At 39.3% G+C, this 20445-nt stretch overlaps 1 protein-coding gene across 1 annotated transcript in view; it reads right to left on the reverse strand.

Moving 5' to 3' along the window:
* Nucleotides 1–20445, reverse strand: part of LMBR1 (limb development membrane protein 1) — a 108533-nt gene that overhangs the window by 4778 nt on the left and 83310 nt on the right. Inside the window, exons 10-15 of the mRNA XM_029077776.2 lie at nucleotides 15790–15870; nucleotides 14850–14926; nucleotides 14574–14651; nucleotides 9811–9884; nucleotides 9465–9555; nucleotides 8071–8137 (exon numbers count right to left, since the gene is read on the reverse strand). Of these exons, the coding sequence (XP_028933609.1) occupies nucleotides 8071–8137; nucleotides 9465–9555; nucleotides 9811–9884; nucleotides 14574–14651; nucleotides 14850–14926; nucleotides 15790–15870 (468 nt within the window). The remainder of the gene's footprint in view (nucleotides 1–8070; nucleotides 8138–9464; nucleotides 9556–9810; nucleotides 9885–14573; nucleotides 14652–14849; nucleotides 14927–15789; nucleotides 15871–20445) is intronic.

Here is a 20445-nt window from a genome sequence, read left to right on the forward strand (position 1 = left end):
ACTAAGTGCTTGGAAAGTACAAGCAGCTACCACTTTGGGTACTCAACCTGGAAGATCAATGTGAAGTTTTGAGAATCAAGACCAACTGAACTAAGCCAGCCAATGTTGTCGCCGGCCAACTAAGCCAGACAAATAATAATAATGTTGGTATTTGTTAAGCGCTTACTATGTGCAGAGCACTGTTCTAAGCGCTGGGGTAGATACAGGGTAATCAGGTTGTCCCATGTGAGGCTCACAATCTTAATCCCTATTTTACAGATGAGGTAACTGAGGCACAGAGAGGTTAAGTGACTTGCCCACAGTCACACAGATGACAAGTGGCAGAGCCGGCATTCGACACCATGACCTCTAAATCCCAAGCCCGTGCTCTTTCCACTGAGCTACACTGCTTCTCTAAGTTTAAAGGGGATATATGGGGCAAAATCCCATTTCAGGATCCTTGCCATTACAATCAGTGGGGCTAAATTGAAAGAGAAAGAGCCCCTCTGCTGGGAAATAGCTAGGCGTTAGTCTATGTGTTCCAGCAATAGTTCAGTGCAGAACTCAGCGTGGCTCAGTGGAAAGAGCACGGGCTTTGGAGTCAGAGGTCATGAGTTCGAATCCCAACTCTACTTGTCAGCTGTGTGACTGTGGGCAAGTCACTTAACTTCTCTGTGCCTCAGTTCCCTCATCTGTAAAATGGGGATGAAGACTGTGAGCCCCACATGGGACAACCTGATTTCCCTGTGTCTACCCCAGCGCTTAGAACAGTGCTTTGCACATAGTAAGCGATTAAATACCAAAAAAAAAAAAAAACCTCAATGCGAAAACTTGCATCCCAAATTTGGTATTTCTAAGCAGCAACATCTCAAAGGCCTTTAAAAAACAAATTAGCATCAAAAGTATTTCCTGAGCATCATCTCACAGTAAGCACTCAACAAATATGACTGATCCGATTCCAGAATAGTATACGAAGTGCTTGAGAGAGTACGAGAAAATAAGCAAACACAATCCTGGCAAGTTAACCTCATCTAGTGAGGGCAGTCTGTCATTTATGGAGAAATTTGAAGATAATGTCAGATTTGCTTTGTTACTGACTACTGGGAACACATTCTAGTGTACTCTAGAAAGCACACTGATTTTTCCCCACGTTTCAACTTAAAATGGTCTGTGCTAACATCCCAAGAACAAAACATGCCCCTCTATTCATACCTGTAAGAAAGAGCTAGTACACAGAGCAGAACTTTTATTTTCAAAAAGAGCTGCCTACCCCACCCATGATACAAGCAACAATAGAAAGCATGTTCCCCAGCCCACCTGAGTCAACTTCAACTTTCAGCAAGCACATTCATGTTTCTGATCGAGTCAATGATATTTGGCATTTTGACAATTTTACCATCTTCACAACCCCAAAATGGCCATTAGAAATAGGACTACCAATAGATTACATTTGTCAGGATATTAGAAAGCAGAGCAAAAATCCTGAAACTTGAATCCCTCCTCATGATACTGCATTACAAGGTTTTCTTTTCAAATTGCTCTAGTTTCTAGTCATTTCATTAATTCATTCATTCAATAGTATTTATTTCCTTCAAACTACTTTCCTGAGAACACAGAAACTGCTCAGGTTAAATTGGGGCATGAGCGCATCCTTCTGCTACACTGCATCTACCAGGTAGAAGTGTATCTATGACCAAATTATTGATTATATTCAGGGATCAGTCCTCTGGTTTACAGAAAAGGAAGAAACTCTTACACCTGACACTAAGCCACATTTTTTTGAGAGAACAATTTAGGAAACTGCTCCAATTGAAATGTACTTTGGCCCACTGCCAATCATTTCATTCATTCAAAAACAAATCACTACCAAATCTAAGGAATAGGGATTTTACTTTGCAAGAGAAGATAGGGAAGGTCAGAGAATTACTTTTTTTTTTTGAAGCATTTATCGTCTTTCACCCTTTACAATCCTGCCTACTGAAGTATAAGCATAAAGAATTACAACACCTGTTTTATAATAAAGATGCATTCATGTAGCCTCCAGCTGTTTGAAAGGTCACAGAATCAAAATATCTGCTTCTATAAACTATGAATTACACTTAATTTGAAAGGCTTTGTTTGCTACTGATCCTTTTCCCTGAGCTTTCTTAATAAAAAGGGAACTCTCCGCTCCACATGTGCCCATAGCCAGATGTAAGTTAACAGGGATAATATTAATCCCCTTTGGTGTAGGACTGGCTTCTTTACTCAGACTTCATGATAGCTAGTGTGTGATAACAACCAAGCTTTCACCAGAGAGTCCAGGATAGAGGAATCAAAGATGTGAACTAACACGGTGGTTGAAAAGACGGAGATGAAAAGGGAGGGGACCTGGGAAACGTTGCAAAAGCATCAGAATTTAAGGACACGGTTGAAGGTGGGAGGTAAAAAGAGAGAGAAGAGTCAAAGATGAAATTAAGTTTCAAGGTTTTGGGGCTAGGAAGTGTTGTCGACGATGGTGGCAGAGTGAATCTTTGTGGGGGAAGGAGGAAGTGACCTTGGGCAAGTCACTTAACTTCTCTGGGTCTCAATTACCTGATCTGTAACATAGGGATTAAGAGTGTGAGCACCATGTGGGACAGGGACTGTGTCCAACCTGAATACCTTGTATCTACCCCAGTGCTTAAAACAGTGCTTGGCAAATAGTAAGTGCTTAACAAATACCATTATTATTATTACAAGACTGGGTGTAAAACAATTGAGAGGTCAGAGGTGAGGCAGATTTTGAAGTTCTCCACACAGACGAGGGATGAGCTCCCTGAGAGAATGAGTGAAGAGCAAGAGGTGCAGAAAACCTAGAACACACACAGTCTTGTGGACCCCCACAGTTGGGGAAGAAGAATGAGCAAACGTGACTGAGAAGGCATGATCAGAGAAACAGAAAGAAAGCCTGGAGGGTACTGTTAGGAAAACCATGCCCAGAAGAGGTTTCTTGACAGAAGAAGAAGAAGTGGTCACAAAGTTTCAAAGGCAACTAGTGCCAGCTGGTTAGCTCCTTGAAGGCAGGGATGTCATCTTACTCTACTGTATTCTCCCATGCCCTTGATACGGCCCTAGGTACACAGTAGGTGGTCCATAGATATGAATGATGGACTGAAAAGGTCAAGGAGGATTCAGACAGAGTTGAGCCCATCATTCTTAGCCAGAAAGTCACAGGAGAGAGTGAAGGAGGGGAAAACCAAATTGTGGGGTTTGAGGGGAGGGAAATGGTAGAGAGGAATGAATTGAGTCAGTTCAAGGAATCTGGATGGCAAGGGAGATGAGGCGACAGCTGGAGAGCTTTCTGGGGTAACAGAATGGATTTTTTGTTTAGTTTAGGGAGGGCTCGAACTTGCGTGTAGGCAGGGGAGAAGTAACCAAATTAGAGTGAGAATTGCAGAAAGCAGTGAGAAAGGGTGGAGCAAGTGTTTTTAAGATGGGGGAGGGGGCGAGGAAAGAGTAAGGAGAGAAGACCTTCATTTGGGATGACAGCTGGGAAGGCAGGGAGTTTGGGGGGGGGGGGGGGGAAACAGGATGGGACTTGCTGGTGGCCCTTCCGCAGGAGCCATTTCCATGGTAATGAGCGACTGGAAACTCACAATGGAATATGTACTTGCAAAAACAATAATAATAATAATAATGTTGGTATTTGTTGAGCTTCCCTTAGCATGTGCTAAAAAAAAATAAATCAATACTGCCCCATCTAAAACTGCCTGCATGGGGTTCTAGGGTTCCATGAAAAAATTTATACTAATGTAAAGTGGCTAATGCCTAGCTATGCATGAATAGAGCAGAAAAAGATCCTTTGAGTCCTAGTGAACTACAAGCTGAATATGAGCTTGGTGAACAGGCAAAAGCTCATGATTTAGGATCAGGGAAATGTAGTCCTCTAAACTCAACGTTGGTCACACCCTTCCTGGAGCATTGTATCATATTTTATCCTCAACATTTAAAGAGAAGGCAGAGTCTGAGCTTTAAAAAAAAAAAAGCTTACCATTAAGATGGTTTTCTGAGGTCCTCACCAGCTCTTGGATTCTACGATCCATCTAAAACGGTTTTCAAATGAAAACCCAGATATTTCTGAATATCCCATATCTGTTCTGTAGACATATTTGAATAATTTTGACTGTGAAGCACAACCCTAGAATCGTGGGTACAGTTCTCTTAGGAGAAAGATTTCTGTATTCAGAAACCAGGGCAATTTCAGGAAACAAAAGGTAAGTAGTTATTGGCACTAGCAGAACTGTCACTGATTCCAACTATTTTCCTTTCTTCAAAATACACAGCTAGAAATTTTTGCCTTACAACTACAAAGCTAAGCAATTACATGTACAAAAATTTACAATTCAAATGTTTATCTCCAGACTGAACTATAAAAATATTAAAACCACCAGCCTTATACTTTCTAGAACTTCATTTGACATGAATGCATATAAAAGAAGCCAAAGGATAGATTGAGAGAGAAATGTATTTTTTAAAAACAGTTCAGTGTTGGCTAAGCCTGAATTTTTGAACATTTGTAAGTAATCTTTTATCCTAAAGAGATTCTTAATTTATATTTTTTTTAGACTTTTGTTGGGGCTCCATTCCTTCCTGTTTTACTTCTCTGATTTAACAGAACACTAGTGAGGCAAAGAGTACGAGAAAGACTTAGTGGTATATTTAAGAAAGCTCACAAAAAGCCCTCTCCTAAAAAGACTGGTTTTAAACAGACTCCCCTCATAAAGGAAACAAAAGGGAATAATCCACTTTATCTCATGCAAGAAGATGACAGACTATGCCCACTGGATCAGAAACAGGCAGGGAGAGAGTTAAAACAAATCTAAAGCAGCATTTTAAAGGGTTAGTACTAAAATTTTGTTTTCTATTTTATGCAACATTTAAAGAAATTGTATTGGTTCCAAGGTATCATGGAAGAGGGCAGATAAGGCTGAAGAATCAGTATCTACTGTTCAAAAATTAATGGAAGAGGAGGTGATGAAACTGCCACCTACAAAGTCTCTTTGTTGAATTTCATGTTACAGTTTAGGAATCTTTCTTCTCTTTGATTGAAAGAGATTCATTTAAAAGATGTGGAAAATGTTAATCCACTAGCTGTTTCCTGATGAAGCCAAAATGCAGTTCATGAGAGAACTTAACACATGGTTTCCGAAGAAATTCATTGTTGCTATGAAAATCTCACTTTATAACATCTTGAGCATTCGAAAAGTTGAGTATCTGGAGATAAAATGCCTGGAAATCACATTTCAAAGCTTTGATTTTATTCCCACATGAACCCACCATTCTCAATGCCTACTCTGAAAGCCAATTAAACTAAAGAGAAAGTAAGTTTGGCGTTCCATAGATTCCCTGGAATTGCAGTTTCCGACACCTAGAAAAATCACTATGTGCAAAATAGATAAAACTGAAAGCAAATGGTGTCTGCTTTGAACTATTTTGGCTGATACTTTTTAAAACTGAGATTTAAATGGGCCAGAGGATCCTAACTACTATCGGACTACCTTAATATACCTTAACGGTTAAAACCTCGCTCATCTCGACCCCCTCATTGGTATGCACTGTGCAGATGATTTCGTTGCACATTTTCAACCCAAGGAGTGGCTGAACTTTACTGAAGAGGCTGAATTTCAGGCATTAAGAGACCCACAAAGGAATGAAATCATCCTGAAGAGAAACGAGTGTTTACTTTCTATTTACTCTTTGGTGAGAAACAGCTTACCAATTTTAACATAAAAATGGGCCCTGCTGCAACATGTATCTGAAAACTGCAGCAATAATGAAGCTAGATAATGCCACCTGATGATTACTTGGGAATACTCTTGGAGACTGTAACTACTGGCACATTTTAAAGGAAACACAAAACTTCTCGTTTTAAAAGCTAAAAACAAGAGTCAGGCTAAATATTTTGCCATCCAAAAATGCAAGCATCTTTCAAGTTCTAATTAGGATACATTCAACAAAACTATTTAGGGGAAAGGGGAAAAGATGGGTTAAGAAAAGGGTGGATTTACGAGTTAAGGTATTTTCCTGGTGATTTATTTATTTGTCCTACCATGAAAACATAAACAAGGGTAGATTTGATTCTAAGTATAGGGATGCTGTTAGTTGGTTCACAAAGATAAGAGATGCTTCCCCAAAGGCTAGGAATTATGAAGTAATGGGAAAAAAAGCTCAATAATGCTGCCGCAAAAAGATAAACACCTTTTACATTTTGTGCCTAAATATTCCCCAAAGTTCTAAAGACATTTCAGCACAAAAATGATGACAAAATTCCTAGTTATATACCACAGCATCCACAACAATTCCATATATTTCCTCTTCTGAGATTCAAAGACTTGATTCCAAAGGGTTAATGGGAATCACTTGATAACTTTCTCCAGTTTGCCTTTCCCATAATACCAAAATCCAGCTTTTTCTTTTAGTCTAGAAACTTGCTTTTTTTAATACTGTGAAAAGCCTCTATGAATCTGTTTAACGTATTTATTTCTTTTCATCTATTCAATGCCATTGGGCATAACATGAAATGCAATGCATGTTGATATTTTGCTAAGCACCACATGACTCACTGTACTCTAATGCACTCCATTAATCCTGTTTGGACAGCTGTGTCTGTGCATTTGTTAGCTGCATTTTAATTGTTCCATCTTTCTTTTTTCCTTTGGTTTTATTCTTTTATTTATCTCTATGGCAAACTATTCAGGAATCTCATTTGTTGGTCTTCGAAAAGTGAGTTTTGCTATTAATTTGTTTTCTTTGTATCGACAACTGCACACAGCATGTACACTTTCTTTCATGGAACTAGTGGAGGTTATTACCAACTGTTAATCTTAAATTACAGTGCATAGTAAATTAGTCTTCAAATGTTACACTGGTAAAGTGGCTTAAATATCATAAAAGTTGTGGGGAGTCAAAATACCAATGTAAAAATTCAGTTTTAAATCAGGTGCTCGCTAAACTGTATATACTGTGCATGTTACAGAAAAGTAACCCATCATAAGCAGATGTCAACACAATGAAGCCTCTATGTAAAGCAAAATTTACAAAAACAGAGAAGCTAAAAGTACTGTAGCATTTACAGAGAGCTTTGCTTCATTTATAAATTTTAATTCATTAAAATGAAATGAGATTCTTTTAATTGTGAAAAAACTATAAAGAAGATGCCGTTTTGGTCTGCCTTGCACATTCCTCTGAGGACTCTTGCAACAGTGAAAACTAAAGTAACTTAGCACTACCAGCAATTGTTTTTTGATAAATTCTCCTGGATATTGTAGAGAAGGCATTTCAGAGTAGATCTGACAATTTGTCAATTTGACAATTGACATTAGCTAAATCTTAAGCCCGGGGGAGACCAATATACTTACCTACATGGAAATCTCACTCTGAAATAACATTTAGTTAAGTGTTAAGGAGGATACAAACGATATATTACTTTACAAAAGATAAGTAGGCTAAATGAACACTTGTTCAAATACAATATATGTACCAAATAGGAGAGACCACCGAAAGTCTTCCCAGATACACAGATTACAATCCACCAACAATATAAAAAGGAGTTTAAAGCATACCTGCTAGTCACAGTTCACGTCTTCAAATCTCACAATTTTACTGGCTTTTAAAGTCTTTTCTATTTGTACTACTGAAATTGGTTAAGGGACATTCTCTTTTTCATGATTGCTGAGTAAGAAGTTAAGTATTCTCTTCCCATTAACAAAGACAATACATCCTTAAATCTGGGCTTCTTCACTTGAATACGTAAGAGTGAAATTGGCCCAAGTGAAAATTGCCATGTAACTCATTATGAAAATGACATATGCACACATTCATTTTGCTGTAATAGATGGAATTCACAAAATATTTCATCTTGCTTTTACTTCTCTTGGCTCAGGCCAGGTAATAGTGTAGAGCAGGAATACAGAAAAATATGAAGGTCACAAGGGAAAACGTGCACTTCAGAAAGGGACCCATAATCCCAAAAAAGAAAGGTTTTCAAATAATGGCCTCAGGCCAACTGGTTAAGTCAAACTATTTTAACCAAGCCAAGATTTTCAAACTGAAATTGGGAAATTAACCTACCCAATGTCCTCGACATCACAGGCAGTGCAGAGCTCAGGACTAAGATTGACACACAATTTCCAATTATCTGTTTCAAGAAAGAACAATAAAAATCTGATATCTGAACAATAATGACAAAAATAATCCAGCCATAGTTCTTGAAAGTTACAATATGAAACCCAAATTTACTAAAGCATTTTTGGTTATATTTTTCTGACTTCATTTGCAGACCTCCAAAAGCATTATCAACTTAATGGGGAAGAACTTATCTTAATGGCACTTAAGACTGAATATAGAATTTTGAAAGCCAGTAAAGAGCTATTTAACTGATTTTACATATAGTTGGAAATTCTAAAAGACATTTACCTGGAAGTGTCAAAAAACGCAGCCAGAATAAATTAAAAGATCTCCATTATTGTAGGAGCAATTTAAATTTTGGAAATAAATTATTTACCTCAATACTATTAGTTTGAGATGGGTATCAGGCTGAAGCAAAAAGTCCATAACACTTGCAAAATAAACGTATATTCCTATATCCCAATTTACTGCCTAATTTCCTCAGATGATTCAAATTATTACACTTTACCCCAATTTGCTTAACTGCTAGGAATTACAAGAGAGATACCAGAAATACTAAATGATCTAAATTGAATCACTTTAATGATAGCATTTAACTTACAAAGTTACCCTGAAAAATTTTTAGTATATTATTGCTCAATGTATTCTGTTACCAATTTCTACTTCCAGGAAGTCTTAGCAGAATAAAAGCAAAACAGAAGAACTTTCTCCACTTTATAATCACCTTGAAAGCAATTGTGCCTATGATTAAACCCCAAACCCAGACCCATTTTTATTACTCTCATAGGGAGCTTGTGGGAATATTTTATAATCACATATATGCTTGAGTCCCTGCATGAGATAACAACTTTTGCTATATAAAGCCTATGTCAAATTGGATAAAGTCAAATTTGTACCAGACTGCAAAATGTTACTGAATAGAGTTCCTCAGTCTTATTTTAATTATTCAAATTTGAAATACTTGGTCTGTGCTACTTGTAGCAACCAAGTTCTTCAGATTTCAAACAAGCTCCCTGAAGTACAGTTAGCACAATCAAAGTTACTCATTAGCAATACGTTTTCTTTGGAGGGAAAAAAAGTCCTTTCACTAGGTTTTCTATAGCTAGTTAACAAGCCCTGCTATTCCAGGCGTTTTACAACTGAATGGATGCCATCCAAACTAAACAGAGCACATCCTTTTTCCCACTCATTCAGCATTTTGAAAATCTTCCCGTTTGTGTTTACGCAGCTTACAAACAAACACTGATCACCCTGCAAGTGAGCCATTCCGGGTAAGAACGAAATAAAACCATCAGTTTGTCTTGGGTGGCCCAATGCCACCTAAGACTTTACCTTACCTTTGTCATAGTTGTGTCATCCTTCCTGGGAGTGAAGCTTCCAAAAAAACGGAGGCTATAGAAGCCGACGACAGAGGACACCATGAGATAGCTGTGAGAATCAAGGAAAAAGAGACCCTCCAAAGGAATGCAAGTTACACTTAAGTTCTCAGCAGTCTCCAAAAAAAGTCTTAAGAACCAAAGGAACAACAAAAAAACACTTCGAGTGCTTGAGAAGGACTGACCTGGTCCCTTTTTTTTTTCCTTTCTTTCTTTCTAAGAAAGTGTCTTAGTAAACTACCAGTGTCCCAGAAAACTATACAGAATACTTGTTAACAGACAGAATTCTTGGTAATAGAAAGGATACAAAATCAAAATGATTTCAAGTGCAGCTCCCACAAAACCAAAAGTGGAGAGGGAGGCATTTCCTATTCCAGGCCCCTACAAGGAGAAAAACAAAACACCTTTCAGCATTCAGGCCTACAGGTATTCAGTTTCCTAATTTTGATCAGGGCGATAAACACGTATTCCACTGAAGTTAGGAATGCTCAGCCTTTTACAAGAACTTCTAGGTTTTCAAATGTAAATTGACGGACCATTTTGGATTTGTTGGCTTCCTTAATGTTCTTAACCATTGCATATAATGACGATTTCTTGTATGGAGAATCTAAAGCCCACTCAGGAGCTTTTTTCTTTTTTTTTTTTTAAAAAAAGGCCAGACATTGGTAACAGCAGATGCAATATCCTAAGAAAGGATCTTTTCCTGGTTTAGGATTATGGTTATGGAGCTGACAGCAGACACGGACTCATCATTTTGGCCCCCCTACCACATACACACACACACACACACATACACACAAATAAAACCACACCATCTTCAAATATGGCCCTCAATCTTTCTTCCACCTTATCAACCAATGGTATTTGAGTACTTGCTGTGTGCACAGCTTGAACTAAGCACTTGAGAAAGCACAGTATAATTAAGTTAGTAGACAAGATCCCTACCCACAAGGAGCTTATAGCCTAGAGGAGACAGACATTAAAATAAATTACAGATAGGGAAATAGCAGAGTATAAGGCTATGTACCTAAGTGCTGTGAGGCTGAGGGTGTGGTGAAAATCAAATGTTTGAGGGGCACAGGTCCAAGTGCACAGGTGACAGAGGGAAGGGTGGGTAGCAGAAATGAGAACATTCAGGGAAGGCCTCTAGGAAGGGATGTGATTTTAAAGAAGTAGCATGGCCTAGTGGAAACGGCATGGGCCTGGGAGGCAGAGGACCTGAGTTCTAATCCCAGCTCAGCCACTTCTCTGCTGTGTGACCTTGGGTAAGTCACAATTTCTCTGTGCCTCAGTTACCTCATCTGTAAAATGGGGATTAAGACTGTTAGCCCCGTGTGGAACAGGAACTGGGTCAAATTTGATTATCTTGCATCTACCCCAGCACTTAGTATAGTGCCTGGTACACAATAAACACTTAATAAATACCATAAAAAGGGAGGGCTTCACAAGGAAACTAGGCTTATAAAATAAAGGGGTCCTGTTGCTGCTCCCGAGGGACCCTGAAAAAAGAAAACTAGACGTAAAATTAACCCAACAAAAACAGAATAACCTTGAAGGATAGTGGACAAAGAATGCCATTTTAAAATGACCATGACCCCAAAGTTGAATGGATTGGGCTCTATACACATTCTTCTAACTTGTGCTACTAACACAAACCCAAAGACAGTACTATTTCTGCTTCCATCCTTGGATGGGGCAATTTGATCTCCCCAAAAGAGTCCTTGGAACCTCAACACATCAGGTTAAAAAATCTAGTATCCATATGTTCACGCTGGATATTTTAGAAAGCAACCTTACGGCTGAGATTTGTAGGGTCCAAGGGTAACCTTTGAAGAGAACTGACCCAAAGCAGTGCAAGGTAAGTTCAACAGTAGGTAATATCCTCATGTTGGGAATGACACAATCAGTCAAGGACCATCTTTTTGGAGCCACGTTCCACACGTCCCACGTCCAGGGCTTGGAGCACTTGACGGTTCGTACTTTTTCCCTTCTCTACCCATTGTGCCGCTCCGCTGGTACCCTGAGTGGTGTAGGACAGAAACCTAGAGTCCAGGCAGTGGGGCAATGGGGTGAGGAAGGAACTGAGGTGGCACCAATATCTCAAGAGAACAGCTGGCGTATGCCAAGGCAAATTAGAAGGACTGCATAAAGATACCGTCCTATAGGACTGATACTTCCAACCTCAACCCAGTGCAATTTAGCCTTTCACGCAGAAGTCTCCAGAGCACCAGAAGCTAGTGACATCAAGGAGGTTTGGTAACCAGTCAGAATTTTGTGAAATGCCAATAATAGGTTCTAAGGATATTTTTCAAGGTGACATTGGACTTTCACTAGGCAGGCATGTGTGTAAGTGTGAATATCTAAGAACACATTTCTAGAGAAAACCAAAAAGGCACACATTCTTTTTATTCGGCAGACAAAGTTATGGTTGAATGCACAAGAGAAACACATATACAACAGGTGATCCAAGTGTAAGTCCAATGTGGACAGAGATTGTCTCTAATAATAATAATGTTGGTATTTGTTAAGCGCTTACTATGTGCAGAGCACTCTTCTAAGCACTGGGCTAGATACAGGGCAATCAGGTTATCCCACGTGAGACACTCAGTTAATCCCCATTTTACAGATGAGGTAACTGAGGCACAAAGACGTTAAGTGACTTGCCCACAGTCACACAGCTGACAAGTGGCAGAACCGGGAGTCGAACCCATGACCCCTGACTTCGAAGCCCAGGCTCTTTCCACTGAGCCACGCTGCTTCCCCCATTGCTGAACTGTACTTTCCAAATGCTTAGTACAGTGCTCTACACAAAGTGCTCATTAAATACGACAATGAATGAATGCGTTCACATAAAAAATTAAGTTCTTCATCAATAAAAACAGTAAAACCGGGGAACGAGTTCTGATTTCCTCTGAAAGTTGGAATGGAAAACATTTTTTTTTACAGATTTTTTAAAAAAGGAATTGTATATGGAAAAGAGCTGAAGAGCAGTGCTATTTTTCATTCCCGATGAAAACATAACTTAAAAGTAACAAGTTTTCACAGCCCTGACATTTAAAGTAGTAATTTTTATTAAAGCTGTTCACTCTAATGATCTTAGGAAAAAAATGTGATTTCTGATTTTCACTAAAAGGAGGTCTTTCTTTAAAATTAAATACCTAGAGTTGGACTATAGGAGAATCTGGTGACAGCAGCTGAAAACAGGGATGCTAGTGAACTAGAATCACAGACATCTTGGTCACTCCAGCTGACCACAAAGTGGTAGATCTATGGTTGTGAGCCTTGAAATTCATGACAAGAAGCAACATCTACCCTCAAAAGGCTGCGGACTTTGTATAGAAAAGGCAGGTTTGAATGTAGATTTTTATTAAAAGTATATGAACCAGTGAGGCCACTGAGGAGAATCCAGCATACTCTGCTGAAATCTGAACTTTTCTAAACACAGAAAACCATATTTGCATTCAGGCAGAGTCATGGGATCAGCAACCCACAGTGTGCATGCCAAAGGAAGCGTAAAGGTCACCCTACCCAGCCTGCCAGCCCCCACCCCACGCCCGGAAGTTGCTAGTGTCACATTTGAAGTCTACGGCACCCTCTCGTCTCTGCCTTTTTCTGCTTATGTGGCAGCAGCAGTGGGAGCTTCATTGAGCTGGTGCCAGTTCAGAACACTCTCCAGCCACCTCTCTGCTCTCAAATAACTACCCTCAATTGGCACGCAATTAAAAATGCTTCCAAACTGACATTTATGACATTACATATTTATTACTGAACAACCAAAAAAAATAGCACTAATTGAGCACCTGGGTGCAGAGCACTATATGAGGCACTTAGGAGAAAACACAAACCTTGCCATCAAGGAGCTTACAATCTAGCAGAGGAGACAGAACCCTAAAAAACCTAAATAAAATTAAGACAGGGTAGTAACTACATATAAGATAAGGTGCTCTGGGGTGGGAAGGGGCTGCCTGAGTAGTCAAGTGGAGCAGAAGGCTGAAGTGACATTTGGGGGACACAGAGTGGGGAAATTTGAAATTCATCAGGCAAGCCTGATCATCTGTGATCTCAGAAGGGCTTTGAAGATGGGGAGAGCTGTGGTCTGTCACATATGAAGGGGGAGAGAGTGAGTGCGGTCAATGGTGAGGGAGATGAGAACGAGGCCCAGTGAGTAGGTTACTGTGAAAGGAGCAAAGACTATGAGCTGAGGTGTAGTGGAGGAAGAAAATGGATAAAGGAAGGAGAAAGCTAAGTGAATGCCTTAAAGTCAACGGTCAGAAGTTTCTGCTGGATAAAGACAGGAATGGGATTCCACTGGAGATTTACAAGGAGTGGAGGAAAGTGTGCAATGACCTAAGAAAAAAAAAAGTGATCTGAGCATTTGAGTGAAGTAAGGAATGGAGAAGGGAGAGGCTGGAAGCAGAGAGATCAACATGGAAGCTGATGCAAGAAAAATAGGAATATTAAGCATTTACTACTTTTATATGGAATATGGACTCAAATTATAGACTAGTTTATTGACTCCAAGGTTAAAAAGACACTTCCATGAAAAGAGGAAAAAATGTCACACTCAGAAGAAAATTCCATTTTCTCCCAACAACTGTACATTCCTATCCAGTTCCATAAAATGAAGGGCTCTAAACTAGTTTGAAGCATAATGTCTCTCTTTGAGATAAATATTTGGATATTCTGCGAGCGCACTGCAATTGTTTAATAAACCATTCCTATGGTTCCATTTTATAAAATAAGTCTTTCCTTGAAAAAAGAGAAGGATGTCACATTGAGTCATGCCAAGTTAAATTCAGATCCAACCTCCAAAAGTAAATCCAAATACCTGAATTAAAATGGTGCCTGACATTCCACTTACAAAAGACAGAAAGACAAGGAGTTAGCCATCATAAACCCTGACTGCAAAGACTTAACTGCTACTGCACACAGAGAATTATTAAAACCCCATACATCAAGTGCAATGGAAATGGCTGAAAGCAAAACCTTTTCATTTTACTGTTCAAAAACATCCAGGGATATGTGCGAGGACCTTGGGGGGAAAAAGGCATGTTTAAAGTTTTACATTACCCTTGATCCTTTTGGCATTGCAGTCTCATCAATCAGCAGACAAAGAATGTTGCAAGCAACCAAGAGGACAGAGATGGCCTGGGAAGGAGAAGCATCAGTGAATAGGTTTGGCTCAAATCAACCCAGTCAGTCAGGCTGTGAGAGATCTGTTGCCCCAAATTTTCCAACACAGTCACACTGTAGTTGAAAGCGAATGCTGAAATGCTCAAAAGGAGACTGGTCTATTCCCTCCTTTCTTTTCTCTTCTCCTGGTACTCCATATTGAGAAGTACTTACTGTCTCAATAAGGAGCAGAATCATGACAGCAGGATACACCAAATTTCTCTCCCATGCTGAAGCCTTTTTCCGTCTTTCTATCATAGGAAAAAAGGAAAGTCAAACTTCAGTTTCATATTTTCACTGTCCCCGGGAAAAGAACCCATTTAGTCATCTTTTAGCTAGGACCCAAAGGTCAGAAAAACCAGAGAGCTTCAGCATCATTTCTCCTTCCTTAAATGATCTGATCTTCTAATAAACCTAAACCAATGGGTTTATGGAGGTGCACTTTTAAATAAAGGACTCAGTCTGGAAAGACCACTTGGAGGACATAAGCTTTTGGGAGAGTTCCGAAAGTGGGGAGAGTGGTGAACTGTTGGATATGAAAAGGGAGTTCGTTCCAGGCTCAAGGGACATGGGGCTTGCTGAATGCTTCCCCTGCTGGCTCAGAGCCAGGTTGGAGCTGGGAAACCTGGACAACCAATAGCAGACAGGTGGGATCTGGCCCACGGGCCATAGTTTGCCCTCCTCGTGAAGATTAAAAATCATGTGCCCTTTACAGGTGACAATTCTGGACACTGGATTATAGTTAATAACATGCTTAACCAATGTGTATGGTTATAAGCATATGTAAGGGCTATGCAAAGAATGGTGGACCATTCCAATAGTAAAGTAATTTTCAAATATGTTCTTTCTTTTAAAAAGCCAAAACAATGGTTATTCCAGCTCGAAAGGGTTAATTTGCTTCTTCAAATGATCAGGCTAGGTTATACATGTCTTTTATCGATCCTCCAAAAACCATCATAACTCAAGGCTTAAGCCAAGGTGAAACATTTAAATGTTCATTAAAAATGAACATTTCCTCTAGCACTTTCTCTGAGTTCTATCAAACTAGCAATAATCAAGAAGTCTGGAATGCATTTCCATATCAGGAGACACTACCTGAGCAAAAGATACAAACCTAGTTTTGATTTCATTGCCTTCACATTGACAAGTTCCCGTTCCAGTTCCGAGGTGTTATACTCCACTGATGAAGATACACCTAAATTAAAAGCAGTGCTCTTTTAGAAGTGCAAACAACCTTATGAGAAGACTACAGTATAAATCTGAGCAGGCCTTTCATTTCATTAAGAAACAGCACTGAAATCCTGCCATCTCAAGTCACAGTAAGTTTTGTTGACCTTTGTCAGTGAAGAAAAGGCTCTATAGTCATCAGTGAAATTTAACCTGCCCTTTTCTTAGTACAGGGGCTTCCAATAGAAGGTGATCTTTAGATGCAGTTGATTTCCTGGCAAATTCCTAATCTGCATTTAGTAGTTTATTGGTATCAGGCTGGCTTAACATAAAAGGTCTGAAATTACTACTCCATTGTTATCTATACAACCAAGTAAACACCTCATGTATCAATCCGTTGGTTATAGGTGTATTGTGGAATGTCACAAGGACAGAGTGACACTGTGCATGGACCAAAATGAAGAAGCAAACATTCCTTGTCTGAGGTGCTCTTAATCCTAAATATGAATGTTTAAGCATCTTTCCTTGTAACAAAACCTGCCAAAACAACTATCCCAACTCATAAGAATATACCAGAATGAAATAATTAAATTTGGAAATGTTTCTTTCTCTGTACCGATAAAAAAGACTCTTACCCCACTACAAAAATTATGAATAGAAGTGATGACAAGACATGACTGTGCAAAGAAGCTTCAATTTACCAAAACAAAATTAAGTAAAGCCCTTAAAAGACTATTCAAGTTTTAAATGCCCAACAGACTAAAATAATGGAAATTACAAAGATACCATCTTTAAGGCACTAATTTATCTCCAAACTCTTGATCTGGCTTTTAAATAATTTAAATATCTGCTCTAACATACTGCCTTCTTCTGGAATGAATGTTCCTGGAAAATTACCAATTCCTTCCCATTGTTATATAAAATTTCATTTTTACCCAAAGCAGTGGCCATCCTTCAATTTGGTGCATCACTTCCAAAGCTAAAAATAACGCTCTTAACCCAATGGCTGGGCATTTGTTAAAAATGGCATGGTAGGAAGGGAGAACCATTCTAAAGATTCATGACCTAGTGCAAACCAATAAGGAAGGCTTCAAACCAGTCTAAACTACATAAAAAGATGAGCAAAATAATATATTGAAGATCCACATCATAATTACTTTATTTCAAACATGCACCTAAAAGGTTCAATGTCAGCATTGTCTAGCCAATAAGTCAAATAGGTAGACAAAACCTGTTTGGACTAGTCTTGAAAAATTAGAAGGGATTCTCCGAGAAAACCACAAAGCAGCTCATTTAAGGTCAATTTAACGGTATTATTCTGTTTTTCTTCCAGCCCCGACATAAGATTTCAGTACCTCAAAGGAAACTGTAAGAGTATCTATTTGCATTCCCCCTAGGTGATTGGCAGTTCAACACCAATTAGTTCAAAATTACACTGTTACTAGCGTGCAATAAAAACAACACCTTTCATCTTTCTTACATAGGTAAGAATACCTTTAGAGCCAATAACTTTGATCAAGTAAGTATTTTTGATCCTGCCCCACCCGTCTCCCTGAATTCAGGAAAACTAATAGCTAAAGGCAACTTCTTTTCCCTTTTAATATAAAAAGTCCCAGCTTTACTCTCCTGCTTAAGGACTGACGTGGGTACTAAAACACTTCAGCTTCCAAGATAATATAATTTTCCAAAATTCAGGATTTCTTCAATAACCACTTTTTTTTTAAGGTCACTAGACAAGCATCCTAACAGTGTGACCTCAATGGCTCTAAATACTTGCCGTGCATTACAATGAGCATGTTAACAAGCAGGAATTAATTTCACAATTAAGTAGGTGTAATGCGATAATTGTCTTTTCCTTTAAAAAAGAGATGAGTGAATGAACAATTTAATCCACAGCATGATCCGTTTCAAACAATTCAAATTCCCAAACAATTTTCATAGAAATAGAATCTTTGGAGTTGCAAAGTTGTTTAGTATTCTCAAGCTAGTTTTGGAAGAAGTACCAGAAAATAAAAACTGTTAGGAGATAACTCTATTATCTAAAAACAATTTCCTCCAATTATAGGAATATTCATTCATTCATTCATTCAATAGTATTTATTGAGCGCTTACTATGTGCAGAGCACTGTACTAAGCACTTGGAATGTACAAATCGGCAACGGATAGAGACAGTCCCTGCCCTTTGACGGGCTTACAGTCTAATCGGGGGAGACAGGCAGACACGAACAATGGCAATAAATAGAGTCAAGGGGAAGAACATCTCATGAAAACAATGGCAAATAAATAGAATCAGGGTGATGTACATCTTATTAACATACCTCGAGTTTTAAACAAAGAATTCTATAAGAGAATCATGCCGTCAAAACTCTAGAATCACTTTGATTTAAACATTAAAGTGATTTTTCTCAACACAATGCCCAATCCTGTGAGCTCTCCAATGCAAGAAATAATAATTCTCAAATGCCAGGACAAACATTATCAAGCATTTTAGCATCATTGCTTATCAGCCAAAATTCGATAAAACTGGCATTCAAGATGGAAATTGTTTTTTTTTTTCCACGATCTTTATAACAAAATCATTTTCAGTACCCTCATACCTGCAGGTGCTGCTGCTGACAGTACTAACCAGATAGCTAATACTAACTTTAAAGACATTGCAGTGAATTCTTTGAAAAGCCACTGTAGCTGACAAGTACCGCCCATCGCTACCTGATACTCGACTGCTTTGCCTTACAAACTGCTAAACAATAGTAAATCCCAGGACCCAAGAAAATGGGTCCTGGGATTCTAAAATGAGAGCAGTGTGGCCTAATGGACAGAACATGGGCCTGGGAAACAGAAGGACCTGGATTCTAATACTGGATCTGCCACTTGTCTGCCGGGTGACCTTCGACAAGTCACTTAACTTCGCTGTGCCTCAGTTACTTTGTCTGTAAAATGAGGACTAAGACTGGGAGCCCCATGTAGGACATGGACTGTGTTCCATCTGATTAGCTTGTATCTACTCCAGCACTTGGTTCATGCCTAGCACACAGTAGGCAACTAAATATCATTTTTTAAAAATGGGTGGCATCCTCTGCCAGCCTCTGCTGCACTGTGGGTCACTGACTTCCAAGCCAGCATACCACTGCTGCCATTTCTGGACTTTCCCAAATACTTCTTCAGCATCCCTGGAGCTCCCAGCAAGTTTTCTTGAATGGCCCATTTCTGCCTGGGCGGCTTATGGACCAAGGATAGTCAAAACATTACTGTGAGACTTGGGAGTAGTGGCCAGACCTCAAAATCTCAGGCTGAAGGTGCACAATGGCTACAACTCTCTGGACCCAACCCAACACATTTTCAACTCCGCTTTCCTCTAGGCTGTGATCCCTATGCCATATTTTTGTAAGTGGCTGTGGGCCAGCCAAAAGCAAAATGCACTCATGTCAAGACTGCCAGGTGTGGGGGAGATTCGACTCTCGAAAGCGCAGGCACTTGTGCCAGCTCCTTTCTGGGAGATTAAATCTCTTCCCCACCGCCATTCTAGTCTCCCCATTTTTGGTGTTCGCTTCCTGGGGAACATAATGCCTTTCATCTAAAAGAAACCATCTCTCTCCCACAAATCTCTGGCCGTCGACCATTAACAGGCTCCATCTACTGCTAGGCCTCATCAATGGAGATTCCTGTAGCAGTGGGTCTTGTAACATTTCTTCCTCCTCCCTTCCTTTCAGTCACTCCACTTCACTTAACTAATCATATCAGTTGCTTGTGATGAATACTGCTGTCATCCATCCTCTTCACAAATCCCAGCAAACAGAAAGCATACCTTCGGTGTCGTTACACCGACTATGCATGAGAAACACACCGACAGAATGGAGTCTTGGTTTCTGCTGTTAAAATGACTCTTGGATGACACTGATTAACTCGAGAATTTGACGTGTTACCTAAAACAGTGAAGTGTTGAAACTCTGGTAGATTATGCCCTACCACTGATTTGTAGGAAACTTCAGCCACCACACACTTCCTTCAAGATACAGAGATTTTCTTTTCTAATTTTCACCTTTTAGTGGATATCACTTGGAGAGGGTATTTCTGACAAACAGAATGCAGCAGTAACTCCTAATGTCATCAACAAATACGAACTACATATTACCAATTAGTGTTCCTCCAACCAGGTCCTCGCTCCCGTGCCCAGCTCTTTTGTATTATTCTCGCCCCTCCCAACCACTTTCTGTTGAAGTCCTTACCCCCTTACATCTTCTCCTCTTTCGCCTTGGTTTGTCATGGACCGTTCTCTATTTTCCATGCTTTTTAAGAAATCATTTTAAAAACCCATGCAAACCCACATTTCTCCAAATCTGTCTCTCACAGAACACAAACCCGTGATGATGGGCCACGACTTTTAATTATTATGGAGATTTTGCTGAATTATTGTTGCTAAGCTTTTCATTAATATATCTAATAAAAAAACTATCTTTTCCTCCTATCTTTGCTTTCAAAAAGTCTGGGTGAATGTGAACTTTAAGATTACAGTTCATGGGGTGATCTACATGAGCCCTGATTACCCTGCAGCCCCAAATTCCAAGGGGGTAAAGGGCTAATTTTACTATGCCCCCAAACCAAA

This window comes from Ornithorhynchus anatinus, chromosome 13 (assembly GCF_004115215.2).
Source record: "Ornithorhynchus anatinus isolate Pmale09 chromosome 13, mOrnAna1.pri.v4, whole genome shotgun sequence".
In the NCBI taxonomy this organism is placed as follows: domain Eukaryota; kingdom Metazoa; phylum Chordata; class Mammalia; order Monotremata; family Ornithorhynchidae; genus Ornithorhynchus; species Ornithorhynchus anatinus.